At 51.5% G+C, this 21,667-nt stretch overlaps 9 protein-coding genes across 9 annotated transcripts; 4 read left to right on the top strand and 5 right to left on the bottom strand.

Annotated features, from left to right (window-relative positions):
• The first annotated feature begins 501 nt into the window (after positions 1-501).
• N7473_003778 (glycosyltransferase family 32 protein) lies at positions 502-2,623 on the top strand. The gene is made up of 2 exons (XM_057149718.1): positions 502-2,046; positions 2,117-2,623. The coding sequence occupies exons 1-2, from the start codon at positions 1,002-1,004 to the stop codon at positions 2,143-2,145; spliced, it is 1,074 nt and encodes a 357-aa protein (XP_057013372.1). The 5' UTR covers positions 502-1,001; the 3' UTR covers positions 2,146-2,623.
• Positions 2,624-3,662: 1,039 nt separating this feature from the next.
• N7473_003777 (cAMP-dependent protein kinase catalytic subunit 3) lies at positions 3,663-5,258 on the bottom strand (the record flags this gene model as incomplete). Its single annotated transcript, XM_057149717.1, has 5 exons — positions 4,807-5,258; positions 4,647-4,736; positions 4,454-4,578; positions 4,039-4,383; positions 3,663-3,986 (listed from the first exon to the last, which is right to left on the bottom strand). The coding sequence occupies exons 1-5, from the start codon at positions 5,057-5,059 to the stop codon at positions 3,663-3,665; spliced, it is 1,137 nt and encodes a 378-aa protein (XP_057013371.1). The 5' UTR covers positions 5,060-5,258.
• Positions 5,259-5,651: 393 nt separating this feature from the next.
• N7473_003776 (V-type proton ATPase proteolipid subunit) lies at positions 5,652-6,623 on the bottom strand (the record flags this gene model as incomplete). The annotated part of the gene is made up of 8 exons (XM_057149716.1): positions 5,652-5,688; positions 5,754-5,839; positions 5,898-5,982; positions 6,052-6,158; positions 6,260-6,342; positions 6,419-6,431; positions 6,494-6,511; positions 6,576-6,623. 8 exons carry the CDS (start codon positions 6,621-6,623, stop codon positions 5,652-5,654), a joined length of 477 nt encoding a protein of 158 aa, XP_057013370.1.
• Positions 6,624-7,474: 851 nt separating this feature from the next.
• rom2 (putative Rho guanyl nucleotide exchange factor (Rom2)) lies at positions 7,475-11,207 on the top strand (the record flags this gene model as incomplete). The annotated part of the gene is made up of 2 exons (XM_057149715.1): positions 7,475-10,190; positions 10,264-11,207. 2 exons carry the CDS (start codon positions 7,475-7,477, stop codon positions 11,205-11,207), a joined length of 3,660 nt encoding a protein of 1,219 aa, XP_057013369.1.
• Positions 11,208-12,219: 1,012 nt separating this feature from the next.
• Positions 12,220-14,598, bottom strand: aspA (uncharacterized protein). The gene is made up of 7 exons (XM_057149714.1): positions 14,418-14,598; positions 14,246-14,321; positions 14,067-14,183; positions 13,913-14,000; positions 13,709-13,845; positions 13,244-13,676; positions 12,220-13,180 (listed from the first exon to the last, which is right to left on the bottom strand). Exons 1-7 carry the CDS (start codon positions 14,436-14,438, stop codon positions 12,940-12,942), a joined length of 1,113 nt encoding a protein of 370 aa, XP_057013368.1. The 5' UTR covers positions 14,439-14,598; the 3' UTR covers positions 12,220-12,939.
• Positions 14,599-15,214: 616 nt separating this feature from the next.
• On the top strand, positions 15,215-16,701 carry N7473_003773 (phosphatidylinositol-3,5-bisphosphate binding protein HSV2; the record flags this gene model as incomplete). Its single annotated transcript, XM_057149713.1, has 5 exons — positions 15,215-15,323; positions 15,407-15,445; positions 15,515-15,612; positions 15,683-16,039; positions 16,093-16,701. The coding sequence occupies 5 exons, from the start codon at positions 15,215-15,217 to the stop codon at positions 16,699-16,701; spliced, it is 1,212 nt and encodes a 403-aa protein (XP_057013367.1).
• Positions 16,702-16,885: 184 nt separating this feature from the next.
• Positions 16,886-17,881, bottom strand: N7473_003772 (IST3 family RNA-binding protein; the record flags this gene model as incomplete). The annotated part of the gene is made up of 2 exons (XM_057149712.1): positions 16,886-17,756; positions 17,826-17,881. The coding sequence occupies 2 exons, from the start codon at positions 17,879-17,881 to the stop codon at positions 16,886-16,888; spliced, it is 927 nt and encodes a 308-aa protein (XP_057013366.1).
• Positions 17,882-18,308: 427 nt separating this feature from the next.
• Positions 18,309-20,203, top strand: N7473_003771 (dynein family protein; the record flags this gene model as incomplete). The annotated part of the gene is made up of 6 exons (XM_057149711.1): positions 18,309-18,459; positions 18,559-18,723; positions 18,785-19,167; positions 19,231-19,324; positions 19,384-19,997; positions 20,057-20,203. 6 exons carry the CDS (start codon positions 18,309-18,311, stop codon positions 20,201-20,203), a joined length of 1,554 nt encoding a protein of 517 aa, XP_057013365.1.
• A 250-nt stretch (positions 20,204-20,453) lies between these two features.
• On the bottom strand, positions 20,454-20,744 carry N7473_003770 (uncharacterized protein; the record flags this gene model as incomplete). Its single annotated transcript, XM_057149710.1, has 1 exon — positions 20,454-20,744. The coding sequence occupies one exon, from the start codon at positions 20,742-20,744 to the stop codon at positions 20,454-20,456; it is 291 nt and encodes a 96-aa protein (XP_057013364.1).
• Between the last annotated feature and the right edge of the window lie 923 nt (positions 20,745-21,667).

Genomic DNA, 21,667 nt, shown 5'->3' with positions numbered 1-21,667 from the left:
ATATAGCGGGGGAATGGTCTCGAATCTCGTTGAGAGAGCCGATCGTACCCTTGTCAAGGGGGGAAGCTAATAAGCAGTGACGAAGCAGCTATCCGGAAAGCGAGCTAGATCTGCAGGAGGCGCTGGTTCAAACGTTCGCTTCGAGATCGCCAAGGCAGATGTCACATTAATACAGTCGCTATTGCAGGCATGTCCTGCTCAGGCAATCAAATCGAGTACAAACTGTACTGTACGAAGGACTAAGCTTGAGTGCAATTGCAGCTGGGCCTTGGATTGCCTATTCGAGGGAAACTGGCACATAATAATGAGGCATGAGAAGGCACAATGGTATTCTTGGTACAATTCTAAAAGTATGTAGGATAAACATTGAATGATGGAACTGAAAGAATCAAACGGTGATTGACAGGGCCGAGGAGGTGATTGCACATCCCTGGCCACGTGAGTGGCTCCACCTAAACGGGTGTAGATGCGCCCCAAATGTCGCAGCATACGCAATCCTTTTCTTTTTCCACCATAAAGCTGCAGGCAGGCCCCGATCAATCGCTGCCAGTCAGCGTGATTTGGATTTCAATTCTTCTCCGTCGGGAATTATCCCCCCTCAGATACAGGATTGGCCCGAGGCTTTTATCCTGTACCCGTGCGCCTCATATTCTGTTTGCGGTACAATTGCGTACCTCCGATCTCCGACCGGCATCGAGGTCGCATTGTGAATTGACGGATTGGGCATATGCGACAGCCCTGCGAGATCGCAATGCCAGTTCGCCGATCGATCTGAGCTTAATTCTTTCTTTCCTTCACCAGAACGCGCGACTCTGGCCTGAAAAGCCGATCGACTTCCACATCTCCTGATTGCCCTCCGAGCTTGCGCTTGCGCTTGCGCATATAACTTGACACGTACCTGAAAGGCGTGGTAATCTTGTCTCACCAGTGCGCGTGGCCGCCGCAACATTGTCTCGGGGCATTCCAAGCGATTGCGCCTCCGTCGCTGCCCGCCGCCCAACATGCCAAAGTTCCGCAAGTCCTTTCTCGCCGCTATCTGCCTCATCGCCTTCATCTTTCTCATCCGCTCGAGCCGACCCTCCGAAGTCCCCGGCGCACCTGGGTACAAACCTGTACAGGGGATATTTAACGAGGAACAAGATAGGCTGTTGCATCCGAAGAAGAAGACGAAAGCTAGGGAGCAACAAATCCTCTCATACGGGACTGCGCCACTACGCGATCGCCTGCGATACCAATTTCCCTACGACCTCCGAAGCAGATTCCCTGCGTATATTTGGCAAACATGGAAATATGCTCCATCTTCGATATGGTTTGGTGACAGCCTTCGTGCGGCCGAGGCCAGCTGGACAGAACTACATCCGGGATTCACACATGAAGTGATTTCGGATGATACGCAAAAGCATCTGATCCAGTACTTGTACGGATCGCTCCCGGATGTCTTTGAAGCCTACGATGCCCTGCCACTCGCAGTCATGAAGGCTGATTTCTTCCGGTATCTGGTTCTGCTCGCAAGGGGCGGAATTTACAGTGACATCGACACCCTTGCCCTCAAGCCAGCCCCGTACTGGCTGCCTGACGAAATTGACCGATCCAAGGTGGGCTTTATTGTTGGCATCGAGGCCGACCCAGACCGTCCCGACTGGCACGAATGGTATTCGCGCCGCATCCAATTCTGCCAGTGGACTATTGTCTCGAAACCGGGCCACCCGATCCTGCGCGACATGGTTGCATACATCACGGAAGAGGCGCTCCGCATGAAAAGGGCTGGCATCCTCAAGGTGGGCAAAATGGATAAGACCGTGATGGAGTTTACGGGACCGGGTGCTTGGACGGATGCGATTTTCCGCTACTTCAATAACCCGGATTACTTCCATATCTTGCCTGGGGAGAAAAATGTAACGCACGAAGACTTTAGTGGGCAAACTACTCATCGGAAGATGGGAGATGCAGTGGTTTTGCCAATTACTAGCTTCAGCCCGGGTGTTGGGCAGATGGGTGCCGAGGATACCGACCACCCCATGGCCTTTGTGAAGCATAACTTTGACGGTATGATTACTCTTGATCTTCTTGCAAGCCATTTTCCATGAATTTATAATGACGAATTTGTTATATACAGGCTCTTGGAAGACGGATCCTTCCCTATGAAACAACTCGAACCTCGCAATTTCCTTCACATCTGAACCCGAGACTTCGCACAACCCGCGGTCTTGAGTTGCATTTTGCCTATGCACGAAAAACAAGGCACAAATTTCTCCTCTGGAATCCACCGAAGGGAGCGAGATCATTCCTCATCGACTCCCTTTAGCTGGGCACCTGTCCTCAGCTCATGGTCCTCCCCGCCATGCGCACCGCCATGCTGATCGACGCCCACACCACACTCCGGTTCCTGGTTCCTGGATGTCTTCGGCTTTCAATACCCCCTGACTGGGTACTCCCTTGACCCAATGTCTGTCCGAAAAGGTCCGAGCTCTGGAATACGGTCATGAAACCTCTATCGGCAACCCATGGTTCACGAAACCCAGTAAATACGATTCCCATAATTCCCTTCTTGTGATATACACCTTTTTTCACCTGCAACTATTAGATGATAGCAGCGCTAGCTTATTAGAATGATAGACGGGGCTTGACTTGCCCTTGTGGACTATTCAGTCCCGGAATTCAATTCGAAACATTGATGGTCAGAAGTACTGGAGAATTAAACATTGGCAGTGGAAGGGCCCAGGGAGAAGTCCTATGTAGTTGCGAAATACAGTGGGGTTTCGTAAATTTGAAACTATGACCAATGTTCAGAATCATCTTATCAGTCACAAGTTGAATGATAGACTTAAAATGATACCTAAGCTGTCAAGCAAGACGATTGAATTGATCCTTAGAAAGACCTTTCCGAGACCAAGAGGTGGAAGCATATCTATTAGATGGTTTCTTTGGTCTCTAGACAACTACCTACTAGGTCTACTGTACTAAATTTTGATCAAAAGCAGGAAATAAAACGTGACACTAAGGAAGATAAAGGGCTATTTTCATGATAGAAAGTATATACTAGCTAATTCGCGATAATGACATGTTCAAGTCACCAACCGTTATATGTACTGACTGCTTCAAAGCATGACACAAATGGCCACATTGAAATACATTACAAAGTGATGGAAATCAATCAATCATCAAATGCATGCATCCTCCGCTAAATGCAGAGAGAAGTTGAAAAAAAAGATTGGGAATGAAGATGAGTGAGTGGGAGGTAAGGGGATGGTTATCGGAGGATGAGACCGCTCACTTCAAACTAATGGCAAGAAGTGAGGTCCTTGGGAAGATTTATGGTTCAGGGTAAGACGGAGTTGAAGGCCTTGCGACGAAACCAGCTCAAATGGTGCCATGTGAGCGGAAGCAAAGAAAGACGGATCGACGGGACTGCTGGTGGGCAGGGCTAACGTATGGATGCTGATCTCGGAACACAGGTTGCAAGTTGTAAGTTGACCCATATCTCTGTCGTGATGACCTTCAGATCAAAAGACAGGGGGTGAGGCCTAGGGACAAACCGAAAGGCGACAAGTCCCTCCTAGCACGAAGAGCGGAAACGATTTCTCGGCTTCGGGAGCCCCATCGAAGGGGGCAGGCGGTTGTTGAAACAGACCATACTGGAATGCTGGAGGACAGGCGTCCTCTCAAAAATCACTGAAAAGAGGCTCATACTTCTTCTTCAGATCATCGGTGTACAGGTTCTGGTGGCGGTTGTCGGAGTCCGGATATTCCTCAAAGTTACCGGTGTCCGCTGGATGAGATACCCGGGGAATGATCGGGCCTTTGACACGTCGGTAGAACAGATCATCCCAAGCCACATCCTGGAAGAACGGATGAGACTTGACTCTATTTGAGCCGCCGGAAATATGGCCCAGACGTTCCGAGGGATTGGTTTTGCAGAGCAGTGAGACAATGTTCTGCGCGGCGGCAGGCATATTAGGTGGGAAGCGTAGTCGGCCTTCGACAATCTGTTCATATATACGCATGGGATTCTGGTCCCAGAAGGGGGGGCTGTCCGACAAGGAATTCATAGATCAGAATACCAAGCGCCCACCAATCGACAGCGAGACCATGGCCGCTGTTATGAATAACTTCCGGAGCTAGGTATTCGGGAGTACCGCAGAGGGTGTATGTCTCGCGATTGTCTACCTGCTTTGCGAATCCAAAATCGACGAGTTTAATGTGGCCGTCGGCATCGAGGAGGATGTTCTCGGGTTTGAGATCACGATAGGCTACTCCTTGAACATCGTGTAGATACTCGATTGTCATTGTGATCTCCGCCGCGTAAAACCTCGAGGTCTCTTCATTGAAGCGTCGTGCTCGTCGGAGATAAGTGAAGATCTCACCTCCAGGGCAAAAGTCCAACTACTACTAGTTAGCATCCTGCCGGTATCCGAGACAAAGAAGTCCACGAGGGCGCCCAGCCAAACTATACCAGCATATAGAGATTCTGCTCGTCCGAAAAGGATGCAATCAATGTTGTTATAAAGGGATGTCCGATAACGGCCGCGAGGGTTTTGCGCTCATTGCGCGCATGTTCGACTTGCTTCAGCTTGATCACTGTTCCGCGATAAGCGATGATTAGCCTTCGGCTACATGCAGGTCGGCGATCCAAAATTCATGCGTACCGTCGGCCTTGCGCAAGATCTTCAGCGCGTACACTTTGCTCTTGTCCGTCTCATCCTTCAGTCGTGTAAGCCATACTCGGGCGAAAGTACCTGTAGATCACACATAGAAACTTGTCAGATACGAGCGCTTGCGCAAACACCCACGCGCGAAAATCCTTACCGGTTCCTAGCGTCTTCATCAACACAAAATCGTTCACGTGTAAGCTCCTCGAGGATATGCACAGTTGTTTCTCGTCCCGGCGCTCGTTAATGAGGAAGGGGTTCCCAGATCGTTGCGGAGACCGACGGATGGAGTGGATGAGGTGCTTCTCCTTCTCGTGGATGTCGTTGGAGCGCATGTTATGGCTTCTGGAAGCGGAAGAGCCGCTCTGCACCTCACTTGGTGCCGAATGTTCGACAGTTCCGGTCGCCATTGGTAGGGCAAGCGATCATGTCTCTCGCTGCGGCGTGTAGCAGAAAAAAAAAGTGTATACAGCGCCCACCCGGTTAGCGCGCCACCAATCGCGTCGGCACCCCAGCTCGATTCCGAGGGGTTTCAGATCGAAGAAAGAAACATTTGCAGGTAAAATCCCCAACGGACAGAATGGGGGGTTGTAGGTTGTTTAGCGCGGGGCAGAGAGTTGCGAAGGGGAAGGACTGCCAGCTCTGACGTATCTTATGGGGGCGGGGCTGAACGGGCTGGACGGATTAGGGGGATTACGGTGATAAATCGGAATCATCATTGGCCTACGCCTGATTTCATTCACCCGGAATCTATATGCGAACAGGGCCCCGTATAATACACCCCCAAAACATCAAAGGAAAATAAAGTCCATGCAATTCAAATGACAGCTGGCCCGGATCTTGATTGACTCTCTGTAGACACAGCTTGCGCTGGCGCGTTTGGCGCGGGAACGTGTTGGGACGATCAAGCGGGAAGAGGATGGGCTCAAAATGACGAGGAGATATGCGCCGAAAAAAGCGAGTGCATAAAGCAGAGATAAAGAGAGAGAAGTCACCACGCACTCAGGACTTGGAGTTCAAGATCAAGCCGACAATCAAGCTATTTGTCGTGTTAGCCTGCGGCCTTTCAAGGTATGTTTGAGTATCACGTCCTCAAGTACTTACCCGTAGAGACCCAGAACTTCGCCGAAAATAAGAATCAAAATCATGCCGACGTAAACGCGTGACTGTTGCATGTATGCCCGAACACCCTAAGATCGTTATTAGAGCTGTATAACTCGTCAAGGCACAGAGAATCGGAATTCTTACAGCATCACCGACAACTCCGATAGTATAGCCAGCGGCGACACCGGAAAGGCCAACCGATAGACCTGCCGCAAGGTGCATGAACCCCCTGTTTCCCCAAGAGTCAGCCATCTCTGTCTGGCCGCACACGATAACCTTTCCAGCTTCTCAAACATACTTGTACAAGCTCTGTCGCTGAGCCGGGTTGACGTCTCCAGCAATGAGGACGGAAATAACGAGACCGTAGACCGCGATGATACCGGACATGACGACGGGGATGAGCGACTGTAGAAGCAAGCTGGTTAGCCTCTCTGTGCGTCACGCCCATATGCGGGCCACCGTGTGCGCTGGTTTGCACCAGTTGCGCTGCTCTTCTCTCATCGTACCTTCATAATCAGGTCTGGCCTGAAAGTGCCTACACCTGCGATACCAATGCCCGACTTCGCGGTGCCATAAGCTGCTCCTCCAGCTGTTAATGGTGTTAGTTGTCAGCTATGCATGCCCGAGGACCCCAAATCATCCGTCCACGGTGTCGAATGACGTACCCCCGAAGATCATCTTCGAGGAAGGAAGCTGTCAGTATGCTTGATACAACTTTCGGAAAGTATTGATCGACTCACTGCAGCTGCAATGCCGGCCTATTCAAAGAGCTCGTTAGCCTGGGGACCATCACTGAGCGGGAGCTTCTATCGGGCCACTCACGAAGGAGAAGAATGGGGCGAACTTGGGCGCCAGGTCACTGTCCGCCATGATGAAGGTGGTGTGAAAAGTGAAGGGGAGTTGCGAAGAAGAGATGAGAGCTCGTCGAGGCGAGACTGAAGACAGCGTCGAGCAGCTTAGCGGAGGTGATTTACTGCCAGGTCCGCCTTCTACTTGGGAGTGTTGCAGGAGGATCACTTGGCCCACCGTAGCGTATTACCGCAACCTCCCCTCGGGGAGATGACCATACCGTACCACTAGTTTGAAAGCTTCTATAGTGGGGATCAGGCGGTATTTGCCGGTCCTGGTCACCAGATTACCACAATACCGGGCAGCCCGTCACCTCGCCTCATCCTCGTTCCACTCTCTCCTCCCCCCTCAAGGCTATCACTTACTTGCATTTCAACATTCACCCACACCCCACCACTATCACCACCTCGTCCTCCTCCCACGTCCGTCTCCTTCCTCTCGCAATCATTCCCTTTTCTTGACAGCTTCCACTGTGAGGAATGCTGAGGGTATGAACTTGCAAGGAGCCCGGACTCTGTTGCGCTCACGGCTCCTGGCGCTCTTCGGTTACGACTTCTGAACCCGCCAACTTCCTGGGTGTCTATCGGTGGGAAGTCGATGTCATTTTGAGTACGAACGTTTGCACAGAAATCGCTTCCTCATTCTTTTCAGATCGTTGCGCTCTGCGGGGTAACTACTTTCGCTCTTCCCTTTTCTTTCCATTGCCCACCATCGGATCTTGAACAGAACAATTGCGACGCCCTGAACGTTCTCTACGATCGACTCGGATACCCCCCCCTTTTTTTGCATTCGTCCTTTCCGATCCTCAGCACAGGAATATTTTCTCCACCTGTCGACTATCCCCTTCATCGTCGATCGCGGGTCTTGTGAACATGGCAGACTTGGGGGGTCAGCGTAACCGGAATTACCGGCCTTATGGCAACGGCCCTGCCTCGTCCGTGCAACGAGATGCTGCGTACAACGACATCTTCGGGAGCGCACCTCCTCCGGGGCGCTCCCAGACAATGACATCGCAGACCCCACAGTTCTCACAGGGTCGCGCTCATACCATGTCCTCGCATGTGGCGCACCCTCAATTTCAACGACCGCCACCCACACGGCAGCCACCTGCAAATGGTTACGGACCCCCACCGTCCGCGCCGCCAAATGGATACCCTCCGGCACCGCCACCTGGTCAATATCAAGCCTACAACCCTGGGGCAGCGACCATGTCCTCGCAGCCGCCGCCGGCTCGACAGTACCCAGGGGCAGCGGGACGATTCGCAGCATACCCCCAACCCCAACGCCTAGACTCTAGATCTGGTCTACCGCCCCAGTACCCCAACCCCCGCGATCCCGGCCGGCCAATGCCTCCTCCTGCCTTGAATTCCGACGCGACGAGATCACGGTCAATGGCCAAACTGAGTGGACCACCCTACCAGGCCGCCCCTGCCCCGCCGACTCCATTCAATCATACATCCTCGAGGGCCGCTCGTGATCCGTACTACGCCGGTGCTTCAACGAAGACCCAGCTTGGACGGCCAGTTCCTGAGAGACACACTAACGAGAGGGCCATGTCCATGACCTCATATGCGACGGATGCCAACCATGCACACGTTATGAACACCGGAAGGTCCATTCCAGCTCGACGGCCCCCGTCAGGCCATGAACAAATGACACCGCCGCAAAGATTCGACTCAATGCCAGCTAATGTAGCCGATGCATACGCTAGTAGACCCCGCCCTCCAAGTGATGCTTCGAGCCGATCCCGTACAATGTCTATGGCATCGACTATTACCCCGGATCGAACAATGAGTGTGCAGAGTCAGGCCACACAGAGTTCTAACGGTCAAACTACCCTTGTTTCCAGGGACTCGCAGCGCCGTGTTCCTGTGGTTTACCCAGCCCTGTTATCCCTGGTCGCCGATGTGTTTCGGGAGAAGATCTCGCTTGGTGAGCGACAGAAGAACGGCTTGTCATACCAGAATTCTTTCTCGGGCACCGATGCGGTGGACTTGATCGCGAATATCATTCGAACTAATGATCGTAACCTGGCACTCCTCTTGGGCCGTGCATTGGATGCTCAGAAGTTTTTCCATGATGTCACCTACGACCATCGCCTTCGAGACGCTCCCGGAGAGGTTTATCAATTCAAAGAGACTCTGACCGAAGATAGGGCAGTCGGTACGGAAGTCAATGGTGTTTTCACTCTCCTGACTGAATGTTATTCGCCTACCTGCACTCGGGACAGTCTCTGTTACTCTATTGCCTGTCCACGGCGCTTGGAGCAGCAAGCCAGGTTGAATCTGAAGCCCCAGCCGATTCTGAGAACTTCGGGATCCAAGGGCAGCTTGCACATTGATGACGACGACGACAATGATAACCAAAAGCTGTGGATCAACATGGTTCCGAAGGAAATTTCCGAGAATGTGGACGACCACGAAAAGAAACGGCAGGAAATCATTTTCGAGATCATGTACACCGAACGTGATTTCGTCAAGGACTTGGAATACCTTCGAGATTTCTGGATGCGACCACTGCGCGCGGCCGGAACCAATACTCATTCTCCAATTCCCGAACACAGGCGAGAGAAGTTCATTCGGACTGTTTTTGGAAACTGTTTGGAGGTGTTGAAGGTCAATAGCGCCCTTTGCGAAGCTCTGAATGCTCGTCAAAAGGAAAGCCACGTTGTCAAGACTGTTGGTGATATTTTCCTTCAGCATGTGCCCCGTTTTGATCCCTTCATCAAGTACGGTGCCAATCAGCTTTACGGAAAGTTCGAGTTTGAGAAGGAGAAGGGGTCGAACCCTGGCTTTGCCAAGTTTGTCGAGGATACCGAGCGTCTCAAGGAGTCTCGCAAGCTTGAACTGAACGGGTACCTCACCAAGCCTACCACTCGTCTTGCTCGATACCCATTGCTCCTGGAATCGGTTCTCAAAAACACATCGGATGATAATCCCGACAAGGAGGACATTCCCAAGGCTGTGAAACTCATCAAGAGCTTCCTCTCGCGCGTGAATACCGAGAGTGGTAAGGCCGAGAACCACTTCAACCTGGTGCAGCTGAACAATTCATTGAAGTTCAACCCCGGTGACTATGTGGACTTGAAGCTGACCGAGGAGAACCGCCAAATGCTCACGAAAATGGCCTTCAAGAAGACCACTGGAGAAAGCTCGGAAGTGACTGCTTATCTTTTCGATCACGCAGTCCTACTTGTCCGTATCAAGGTTGTGAATAAGCGAGAAGAATACCGTGTGTACAAGAAGCCTATCCCTCTTGAGCTTTTGGTCATTGCTCAGATGGATGAGGTTATTCCTCGCCTGGGAATTGCTAAACGGCCATCATCAAGTCTTCTGTCCAACAAAGTAGCTCCCGCCCCTCCACCAACCAAGGACGGACAGCTACCGATCACGTTCCGCCATCTTGGAAAAGGCGGCTACGAGCAGACGCTTTATGCAACATCTCCAACCCAGCGAAGGAAGTTCATTGAGATGGTTGAAGAGCAACAACGAAAGTTGTGGGAACGAAACAGCAACTTCTACAATAAGACAGTTCTATCTGAGAACTTTTTCTCGGCCATCAACCGTGTCAATTGCTGTGTTCCAGTTGGTACGTTGATCTCGTCATGCATTATGCCCCAACTCTAAGTTTTCTTTCATTTGCTGACATTGACAAATTCTAGATGGAGGACGAAAGTTGGTCTACGGAACTGATAGTGGCATTTACCTGTCAGAACGCTGGCCCAAGGACAAGAACGCAAAACCAAGGAAGGTTCTAGAGGCCAGCCAGGTCACTCAAATCGACACCTTGGAGGAGTACCAATTGCTTCTAGTCTTGGCCAACAAGACTCTCCAGTCTTACCCCCTGGATGCGCTCGAGATTGGAGAAGGTCAAAATAACCTGGCAAAGCGCCCGAAGAAGATTCAAGGCCATGCGAACTTTTTCAAAGCAGGTATTGGTCTTGGCCGTCACCTGGTATGCTCAGTCAAAACGTCCGCGTTGTCGAGTACCATCAAGGTTTACGAGCCAATGGACAACTTGGCCAAGGGCAAGAAGAAGTCTGCTGTCAGCAAGATGTTCCAGAGTGGCCAGGATACCCTTAAGCCATTCAAGGAATACTACATTCCGGCTGAATCTTCTTCGATTCACTTCCTGCGCTCTACGCTGTGCGTCGGTTGCGCTCGTGGCTTTGAGGTTGTCAGTCTTGAAACAACCGAGACGCAATCCCTCCTGGACCAGGCTGATACATCTCTCGATTTCGTTGCCCGCAAGGAAAACGTCAAGCCCATCCACATTGAGCGTATGAACGGAGAGTTCCTGTTGAACTACAGTGACTTCTCGTTCTTCGTCAACCGTAACGGCTGGCGTGCTCGTCCAGACTGGAGAATTTCTTGGGAGGGTAACCCGACTGCGTTTGCACTGTCCTACCCTTACATTCTGGCGTTCGAGCCCAACTTCGTCGAGATTCGCCATGTCGAGACAAGCGAGCTCATTCACATTATGACTGGAAAGAACATTCGTATGCTGCATTCTTCTACTCGTGAGATCATCTATGCCTATGAAGATGAGAATGGCGAGGATGTGGTTGCTAGCTTGGATTTCTGGAACAAGCCACAGCAGGTTTAGTCTGTGCTGAGTGTGTAACCACACTCACCTGGGCCTGGGCCTTGCTGCCTCCATTGGCTGCGGCATGTCGCCTTCCAGGCACTCCGTCTTTCCACTCATGTGCTTTGTAATCGCGATTGGATCATCCTTTCATGGCAGCAGCGATGAACACAAAGCGGTTGTGTGTCCTGCGAGGCCCTTGGGCTTTCTCCCCAGCCGCAAGGCTCACTCGAGTCAAGCATCTTCATTGTTATAAAAGCGTCCAGTGATATCTCCGATGTCCTGGACTTTCACCCCTTCCTTTCGCCATCTTCCCCACCCCCAACTTCTGTCTCCTTCCCTCCTCTGACCTAGAAGACCTCAGTCCCAAGGCTCTTCTCCTCCCCATCGCATCTCGTTTCTGTCCATCCCTGTGTACAATGGAGCGCAAAATACCACTTCTTGCGTGTCTGCTTGGTTGTTTTTTCCCTGCTCATCGCGCCCGTTCCTCGCTGCATCTTTTTCGAGTTGCCTTACTTTCTCCTTAAAATTTTTATTGGACTTTTTATTATTTTCCCCTTTCTCTCCCTCCCTCTTCTTTTCTTCTTGTTTTGTTGCCTCCGCATGGCCTGCGAAGTGATGACCATGTTTTTGGATCTTTTTTCCCTTCTTTAGCTTCTGGTATTATTTACTTGTACTGTTTTCGAGGTATTTTTCATATTTTTCTAAATAGATGCCGTTGATATGGAATGCGTTGAGCTTTTTCATTAGTAGACCTTGTAACTATTCAGTCTGCTGACAAGTATGACTGGTCTCATGACGAGGGAGAAAGATTGCCCACCCAGAGCTTGTAGCTCTTGTTCTTGCCAAGTGCTTTTGGGATGAGAGAAAGGTTGAGCTGAAAGGCAGCCCACAAATATGCCCTAGTGCCCACTGGCTCAGTGTATGTAGGTCAGTCATTTTGAAGAGACGGACTGTTGAACGACATTCAGTTGGAGATCCTACAAAGCCTTAGACTACAGGACTCATATACTAAGATAGCTTAAGGACAAGAGGCCAAGATACTTTTTCTTCCTCATTTACTATCGGGCTAGGAAGACAGCGAAAAAAAAGGATAGACACAAGACATGACCAAAACACAAAACACAAAAGAGAAGAGGGAATCTTGCTGCGCTGCGGGACTTTGGACAAGGTGCCAGGGAGGGGGGAAACAAGAGAGGAAAAACCCGGGGAAGAGGATCAAGATATGGAGGGAGTGGACCGGGGGTAGGGGAATAAGAAACAGGATATGCAGGAAAATAGAAACCCCCGAACAAAGTGGACGATTAAAACACAGGGAAAAGGAGATAAGGGAAAAGGACCGTTCTTATGTCTGTCCCACAGATTGAGGGAAGGAATAAGAGCATCATCGGGTGCTGCAGGTGAAGAGTTGAGATGGATGACAGCAATTGAAAGCAATCTGTTCCATCCCAATCAATTGGCATGCGCTCTTGTTTCCTCCAACCGGAGCAAAGAAAAGGAGAATCTGGTGCCCGTCGTCGAACCACCAAAAGGTTGCATTCTATGTTGGGAATCTTGTCCATCTCCGCAGAGACACCGGGTAAGAAATAGCAAGAACAGAAGAAAAAAAAAGCTATTAACGTGAATAAACAGTCAATATTATCCCCATAAACAAAAACCAACGTCGTGCCACGAAGTCCATAAGTTGGCACAAACGGTATCACATTGCGAACCGGCGCCCCGCTGAATGAGCCGCATCGACGACAGAGCAAAACTAAGCCTCCCCGTTGGTGGCCTCGCTGACCTGGCTCTGGCTGGCCTCGCGGGCCATGCGAGCCTCGATCTCTCGGAGCTGGCTCTCGCGGGCCAACAGCTCCTGTCGCTTCTCGGCAATCTCGCGCGACACCTTGAGCTCGATCTCGCGCAGCTTCTCCTCCTCGCGGCGGAGCTGCTCCTCCTTGAGGCGGACGGACTGGGAGGCAAGGTCCTCGGGGTTCATAGAAGAGTCGATGCCCCTGTTTGATTGATTAGTATTGATGATCACATGAGGAAGAGTGTGGTTCTCAGAAAAGACGTACGAAGTAATACCGTCCACGCTCTTGCTGAGCTTCTCGGTACGGTAGTTCTCATAGAGGAAGTCGTGAGTGATCTCCTTCAGATCAGCCAAGTGGCTGTGGAGCAGGGCGCTACGGATGGCCAGGAAGTCGGAGTGCCGGGGGTTCTCAACCTCGACCACACCCCACGGGTACTGTCGGGCGCGCACTTTTCGGTTATCAATCTCAACAAAGTCCTCGGAGCCAACAATGGCGAAAGGCATCAGTCCACGAAGCTCGGCGTTTTCCTCAACGGTGTCCTCGTCGTCCTCCTCGATATCGTAGGGGAAGTTGTAAACGGGGATGCGGTAGTGTTCAATGTCCTCCATGATCAACTTCTTGGACTCGGCCAATTCTGCGGGGGTGAGGGAGTCGGCCTTGCCGATGACGGGAATAACGTTGACACGGGGGAAAGGCGCTTCATCAATTCGATATCGAGTTCGCGCAGACCGTGACCGGTAGGTGTGATGAAGTAGAGCAACACGTGCACACGGTTGTCCCTGAAACGGGGGTTACGCTTAATGCGCGACTCCTCTGCAAGAATGTCATCGTATTGGCGCTCGAGGTAGCCGACAATCTCGCCAAAGCTGTGAGGGGGTATTAGCCGGGGAAGGGATTCGAGAATATGGAGCGGATTGCGGAGTGTAAACATGCCTCGCCTCGTTGTCAATCTGGTCACCGAATCCGGGGGTATCAACGATGGTCAGGGAGATGCGAGTGCCCTCCTCATCCAGCTCGAGCTCTGTTTTGATCCGGAGAGGTCAGTATTGGTACACACTGTCTGCGCGGCGGAGAGGTTCCCACTCACCGACAGTGACGGGCTTGATGCGGACGCCCTCCTCGATGTGGGCATGCTCTGCATCATCGGACTCCTTGCCCTCCAGCACCTGCTTTCCACAGAGAGTGTTCACGAAGGTTGTGCGACCTGATTGGGAAGATGGTTAGTTGGCGATTGGCCAGACCACGGGGTGGCATCGTCGAGCGTACCAGTTCCGCTGGCACCGCAGACCATCAAACAGAACTGAATTCCCTTCTTGACATTCTTCTTGCGGCGAATCTTCATCTACCCACGAAGGGGTGTCGAGTTAGCCCAGGTGAACTTTTTTCCGGGAAGTATGGGGCAGGAGCTGGGGGAGTCGAATAAAAGGGGAAAACATACCGCGTTGAGAGCCGACGACATGGTGGGCTAAGTAAGGAAAGGAAAGGGGAGAGGATGCAGAAGAAAACGAATTGCCTTGCAGCAAGGAATCAAGCAAAGAAGAGAAGGTGAGGATGAAACTCTCCTGAGATTCGATCTGGACGGAGGAGGTAGCAGTAAGTAGTGGTCGTCGTAGTAATAGTAGGGGGGGGATGTGAGGAAAGACAGTTCGTGTTTCCCCCTTTCCCTCCGCCGCTGGCCAATCACGGGACGCTGCTCTTCTCCAGCTTGGTTGGCGACCAGACCATAAGAGAAACTCCACAACGGGGCCAATGGCTTTTTAGATTGATCACAGCTTCCGATTTGAAGAATTGAAGATATATGTCCAGTCTATTTTGTGAATGGTATTATTTACGATCCTTTTCTTTTGGCCAACTACGAAGGTTCTCTATGAGCAGCACTCAGGGGCTCCTTAATATTCGGGTGGGTCGCACCTGACCAGTGGAGAGATTACCTAATCCCTCAGGCATCCAGGCACTCCAGCGTGGATCCAAGCCCAGCAGAGCTTCCACTCTGAGGTCCCGCGCCCGCATTTTCTCTTATCGCAGATCTGCCCGTCGCGACATGCCGGTTGATCTGCGCAACTCCCCCAGCATACCTCGACTTCATCTACATACATGGAGTTGATCACTGCTGACTGACCAGACCCGACTCAGATCTTCTCATCTTGAAGCAATCTAACTGCGTCCTGCAACATCCCACACCCCCGGCTCAACCCCACGGTCCAAGCTTGGTGACCCACGTCATGGTCTGTAACCATGAACACCCGCCAAGTTATTGACGAGTCTATGGGGCCGTATTCCCTGTCGGCGGCCTTCAATAATGACAGCAGTTGTTTCTCAGTGGGCTTAAACTCCGGCTTTTGTGGTAAGCTTTGTGCGCGCAGGTTGCTGGGGCTGTCGAGGAGCTTCAAACAATGGAGCCGAGGCTAAGTAGGGGTTATTGTTCAGTGTTCAATGCCAATCCTTGTGAGCTCAAGGTTTCTCGAGGTGAGCTTTAAGATTTTAAATGTTGGTGATAGATCATTTTCCACTAACAAATAACCCTCGAGCACTTAGACTTCAATGCAGGCATCGGTCTTGTCGAAATGCTTGGCCAGTCGAATTATCTCGCCATTGTCGGCGGAGGACGAAACCCCAAATTTCCTCAGAACAAAGTACGCGCAATCACCCATTTGGCCTTGGAATACATGCGCAGAACAAGCACTCATCATATACCCCCTCTAGCTCGTCATCTGGGATGACGCAAAGCAAAAACCCGCCATCACCCTCGAATTCCGCACCTCCGTCCTCGGCGTCCGCCTCTCCAAGTCCAGAATCGTGGTCGCACTCTTGAACAGCGTCCATGTATTTGCTTTCTCCACACCACCGCAGAAATTATCAGTATTCGAGACTTCGGATAACCCGCTGGGACTAGCTTGCCTGGGCCAGAAGATACTGGCCTTCCCTGGCCGGTCTCCGGGACAGGTGCAGGTTATCGAGCTGGAGACGGGCAACATCAGCATCATACCAGCGCATAGCTCTCCCCTACGCGCGATGACATTGAGTCCTGACGGGGAGGTGCTTGCAACAGCCAGCGAAGCTGTGAGAATTCTGCTGGCGCTAGAACACTTTTTACATTGGCTAACATTTCCTAGGGAACCTTGATTCGTGTGTTCTCTACAGCGAATTGCACGAAGCTAGCAGAGCTGCGTCGAGGTGTAGACCATGCGGTGATATTTTCTCTTTCATTCTCTCCCTCCAATACCCTTCTAGCAGTAACTTCCGACAAATCAACCCTCCACATCTTCGATATTCCCCACCCTCATCTCCCCCATCGGAGCCAGTCGCCTGGTTCAGCAACTGAGGAAGGGACGAATCAGAAATGGGGTATCTTAGGCAGACTACCTCTGCTGCCGCGAGTATTCTCCGATGTGTACTCATTTGCCAGTGCACACTTTGAGATTGGGGATGAGGCTACGCCAGGGTCACCGTATGCGACACCCATGGGTACATCGATGGGCCGGTCTCCTAAAGGCGTCATTGGGTGGATGGATAGCCACACCCTTTTGGTGATTGGGTCTGGTCAGGATGGGCGTTGGGAGAAGTTCATTTTGCGGGATGGCGATGACGGAAAGCGGTATTGCATGCGCGATGGTTGGAAACGATATCTGGGGGTTGAACAAGTCCAAAAACCCGAAGCTTTCGCAAGTTTGGATGAATTTGGCCCGTACGGAGGAAGTTGGGACCAAGGTCGGAAGCCTTGAGGCTTGGATGGCGGTTTAGCTTGGCGAGCTGGATGTACTGGACTGCGATGATTCAAGCAGCTGTTGTAGATAACACAACACCCTGTGTATATCACAACACCCTGTGTATATCACAACACCCTGTGTATATTGAGTGTTTGCGGCAGGCAGATAGACGAGCATAGAAATGGCGTATGTGGGCTTTTCAGCGGCGGCGATCATGTCGGTCTCGATCACTGCGATGTCTCTTGGAGCCCGGTGAGCGAGATCGCTCAGTTGATCGGTCTCTCCTGGATCGTTCTCCCCTTTCCGTCGACCGATCCCGACGAGGACGTTCCTCCCGTTCTGTGGAACGGTCCTTTCTCGACCTCTCCTCGCGATCTGTGGACCGTCGTCGTGATTTCCTTTCTCTACCTGGGGACCGATCATCCCGGTGTCTGCGCTCTGTAGAACGAGAACGATGGCGGCGATGGTGCCGACTCGACCGTTCTCTGCTGTCGTCCCGTCGCCTGGAGGACTTCTTGCTGCTCTGATATTTCGCAAGCGCGAGCGCAACCTCTTCCTTCTTCTCCTCGATCAGGAATTCCTTCATCGGATCCTCCTCGTCATGGTTCAGAATCAGTTCCTGAAGCTCCTTCTCCTCCTTGAGCATAGGTCGACGATCCTCTTTGTCGGCGTCGCTGTGCCTTCTCCTGCGATCGCTTCGGCCATCATCCCCATCCTTTTTGCTCTCGGTAATAGTCGCATCGCCCATCAGCCTTGCAACATTATCTCCTTCTTCCTCATCGTCACGCCGCTTGTACCGTGTGTGATCCACACGCAACAAACGCCCTAAAACTGTTGCGCCACCCAGATTATCGACTGCAAGGTCTGTGCTGCGCTGGTCCTCATATTTGAGGAACGCAAAGCCTCGGCTCTTGCCCGTTTCTTTGTCGCGAAGCAGGTTGATATAGACTGGCTCCCCGTATTGAGAGAAGATCGTGACAATATCACCCTCCGAGAGATCGAGTGGAAGTCCGCCGATGTAGATATACGCGGTGTCGCGGTAGTCTGCATGCCATGATGCCTCGGGTGGTCTGGACAACGCGCGACAGAGTTAATTTTGAAGCCGTAGGAGAAACAGTTCAGTGTGAGATTTGACTTACACCGCACTTTCAAGCTCACGCTTATTGAGCGCCTGAGTCTGACGAATGGCGTTCATGGTGGGCTGTGGGGGAGAAGGTGAAGTTGGCGGGTTTGAAGAAAGAAAGCTGGGAAGAAAAGGGCTCCACCCGGAGCATCTGCGGAACCGTAAAATCGCCAATTGTTTACCTCAACCCCAAGCCCCCCTGGTCCATCCTCCGTGACGTCGTTGGATGCAAGTCGTTCGACCTCCGAGACATTATTATCATTTAGCAGCTGAAGAATCTTCTCGCTGTTGTGGTCCAGGTCAAGCTGTATTCCAGCCCACCTCCGTCCACTTTCTCCAGATTCCCCTGACCGCGCGCGCACCTTTGGCCTTCACCTCCCCTCCGCCACGACCTCCGATCCGGCATTTCTACGCGCCGCGGTCTCCAGTACTCCTACACTTTTCTCTGGTGCTTGGAATGGTGCATGCCTGTTAAGGCATAGTGGCACTAGACCAGACGATGTCGTCCAGTCCGAATCGAGGAAGCAAAGCGGCCGGTACAAATAGTCGGCCTACGAGCAAGGATGGTTCAAAGAAGAACATCTGGTCGTCGTTGCTAGATGGTGTCGCTAATGGGAAGCGCTTGCCGGAGAAGAACTTGTTGATCCTAGGTTCGTCAGAGACCCGTCGTGTTGGGGAACATTCTTGCCCGGCCCACGCCCGGCTTTTCTTTTATCGACGAGTGATACTAATTAATCCCTGGACCTTAGGGGGTACCCCGGAAACTCAGAGAGACTTCCTAGAGACCTTTTCTGCAGATACCTCGGCGGATCCTGGCTTGGTGAATGAGAAACGGAAAGCAAAGACGCCTCCAATCGCTAATCAGTTTGCCTTGGGATACACATACCGAGATGTACTTGATGCCGACCAAGAAGGTGCGCAGACTTTTGCGATATCATTTCAAATTCCGCTAAACCTAACATTCATGTTTCATAGATACGCTGGCTCGTGTGTCAGCCTACCTCCTGTCCGAACCCTCTCCATCATTCGCTCCTCTCCTCAAACCGCTCCTGACTCCTCAATCTGTGCCCGAAACGCTTGTCGTCATTCTCCTGGACTGGTCGGACCCATGGACATGGATTCGGCGTCTAAGAGAATGGGTGCGCCTTCTCCGCTCTGTTCTGGTGTCGCTCGACGATGATACCAAGATCGTGATGGAGGAGACAATGACAGAGTGGCGGGACCACAAGCGAGGCATGGATGCTAGCTCTGGAGCAGCGGGAGGGATGTCAAACTCCGGAGGCCCTGTCACAATACCCTTGGGCCCCGGTGAGTGGGATGAGGGTTTGGGCATTCCGATGTGTGTAGTTTGTCAAGGAGTATGCATGCCCTAAATCAATATTCATGATGTCGAGAACGCTGTCGCTAACCCATGTTCACAGGCGGACAAGATCGAAAAGCTAGAGAAAGACCACGGGTGGCACGAAGAGCAGTTCGATTTTATTCTCCAGTTCCTGCGAACAATTCTGCTGAAGCGTGAGTCCGAGCTAATTTGTCTTTGCTTTTTTCCCAGATATTTCTAACTCTATGGACAGACGGCGCTTCGCTCATTTATACTACGCCTTTCCTCGCCAACTCTCTGCAGAGTCTGATCCACTCTTCCCTTGGCATACACTCTCTTTTGAAGCGACAATCATTAAAACATAATGTCATCGACCGGGATAAGATCCTGGTGCCCGCCAACTGGGACTCCTGGGGTAAGATTCGGATTATTCGTGAAGGCTTCGACATGGAAGGGGTATCAACAGCCTGGTCAATTGAGATCCAAGATGCGCCCGAGCCTCTCGTGCCGTCCCACGATGCCGGCCAGCAGAGCGAGAATGCCGAGGACGGCACCAGTGCCGTATTGGTGTTTGAGCAGACGATTCAAGACCCCAAACGTGATACTAGTATCTCAAACCCTGCTACTTCCAATGGAAACAAGATCGAAATCGAGACCTCAGACATGCAGGGCTTCCTCGCTAAGCAAGTTGAGCTTTTGGAGCAACTTCGGGCTGATGACGACAAGGAACGTTCTACCCAGCCTACCCCACAGCTGGAAATGTCCCCCATGGAGGATGAGGGCAGAGTCAACGAGCACATCGGTCCTGTGCAGTTCAACATGGGTGGTATCCAAGTTGACGCAGAGGATATGCTGAAGAAGCTAAAGGTAAGCACAAAGTGTATACTCTATCAACTTTGTGTTGTTACTAATATGTCTCTCCCCAGGACCGAGAAGCTACTCGAGCCCAAAAGAAAGAAGGCACCCCCACAAACCCCGGCGACGAGAAAGCCCACAACCAAGCACTGGCAAACTTCTTCGCCGGCCTTGTCAAGAAACCCGGCTCCAGTCCCCGCGGAAGCCCGTCCGCTTGAGGTGCCTTCCCCCTTCCCTCCTCGGACTGTATTTTAGTGCTGTGGGCGTACGTACATATGGCAGAAGGCCGAGACTACCCGCATCGGTCTGGGTTCTGATCTGCCGATGGCTTGTGAATAATTTTCTTTTTTCCCCTACTGTGACTTTCTTATGGCTTTTCGCGGGGTGTTAGATAATGATACCAATATGAATTGTCTTTCTGATTTTGGAGGGTTTATTTGTATGATTTTCTCTATGCTATGCACCCAACTACTGGGCTTCAATGTGAATGTTGTGGGAACTCTCAAGGTAAACCTTGCCTGTGGACTGGATATTCCCGTAGTTTTCCATCCTTGCCTCCAGGTCTTCCGATATATCCATGTTGGCGAAGGGAGTTTCCCAATCCACAAATCGAATGGTGGCGACAGGCGGTACGAAGCCTTTGCTTTGCTCGTGGGGCAATGGCAATGCCAGATGTCCGACATACTGTCGGAAGTAGTTTTGATATTGGTCATCTGTGATGTAGTCGGCATAACCTGCAACCCGGATTGAGACGACCATTTCTTTTCTCGTATCGGATCGAGTCGCTGTCGAATAACTTGCTCTTCTCGTCTAGTGGAAGAGGGAAAGCCCGGATTGACATGACTCTGGACCTTATATACGACCACGCAATGTCACTGTGTAACTCAATCCGACCGACGGGCGTACGTCTGCTTTGTCAAGTCCGTACAAAGTGTTGTCTATGATGTATCCCCGGAATTCTTGGCGGGCTGGCTTGAGATGAGCGAACACAAAATGCGCCTGAACAATGACAATCTGGGTTCAAGATTAGCCTTTTGTAACTGACCACAAATTTCTTCCTCGAGGTCTCCGTCTCAACGACCCAGCAGTATTGGTCACTGCGTGCTGGTATTCCTTTCGTTTTGAGCCGTTCCTTGTCAGACGCAGTCAACAAAGCACATCTCCACAGGGAATGTTGTGGTTTGTGCGATAGTGTCTGAAAGTCGGCAGAGACTCACGATTGTCGTGTGATTGAGAGTAGTGTTTGCCATTCAACAGGCTATCTGACGCAGGTACATATTGAAAGCGACATAGCAGAGCCGCGGACAGTGAGCAAGGATTTCGGAGCTATATTTTGTAGACGATTGTTGAATGGAAATCGTCTATCGCATGTGGTGAGGGTGGTCCACCATCCAGGCGATCACTAAGAACAGGAGTGGAAATTGACACTGAGTCGGGAGATCGATTCATGAATTCATTGATCAGTGTCAAGATTCTCGTTGACATGGAGGAGTGGCTTAAAGCTTCCTTCTGGCTTTAACACGTTGATGGAAAATTGGGTAGTCGACCTCATCCGTTAGGAAAGTGGGTGGCTCTTCGAAGGTCGGAATTCTGCTTCGGTATGACTCGGGGACTACAATCGAGGAAGAATTTCTACTCGACATTCTGCCTACTTTATCAGAGTACCATGATGACAAGAGGCA

The sequence above is a fragment of the Penicillium subrubescens genome (genome assembly GCF_028828155.1).
Source record: "Penicillium subrubescens strain IBT 31985 chromosome Unknown utg000002l_segment0_segment0, whole genome shotgun sequence".
Classification (NCBI taxonomy): Eukaryota; Fungi; Ascomycota; class Eurotiomycetes; order Eurotiales; family Aspergillaceae; genus Penicillium; species Penicillium subrubescens.
The sequence above is the reverse complement of the archived record's forward strand: the minus strand, read 5'-3'. Positions and strand labels throughout refer to the sequence as shown.

What these genes read in the sequence shown, in the direction of transcription:
- N7473_003778 (XM_057149718.1), top strand. Translation starts at nt 1,002, where the DNA reads ATGCCAAAGTTCCGCAAGTCCTTTCTCGCCGCTATCTGCCTCATCGCC. An exon ending in TGTGAAGCATAACTTTGACG is followed by an intron (nt 2,047 to 2,116) that starts GTATGATTACTC and finishes TGTTATATACAG; the next exon opens with GCTCTTGGAAGACGGATCCT.
- aspA (XM_057149714.1), bottom strand. Translation starts at nt 14,438, where the DNA reads ATGTCGTCGGCTCTCAACGCG. An exon ending in TGTCGTCGGCTCTCAACGCG is followed by an intron (nt 14,322 to 14,417) that starts GTATGTTTTCCC and finishes CTTCGTGGGTAG; the next exon opens with ATGAAGATTCGCCGCAAGAA. An exon ending in CATCAAGCCCGTCACTGTCG is followed by an intron (nt 14,001 to 14,066) that starts GTGAGTGGGAAC and finishes GGATCAAAACAG; the next exon opens with AGCTCGAGCTGGATGAGGAG.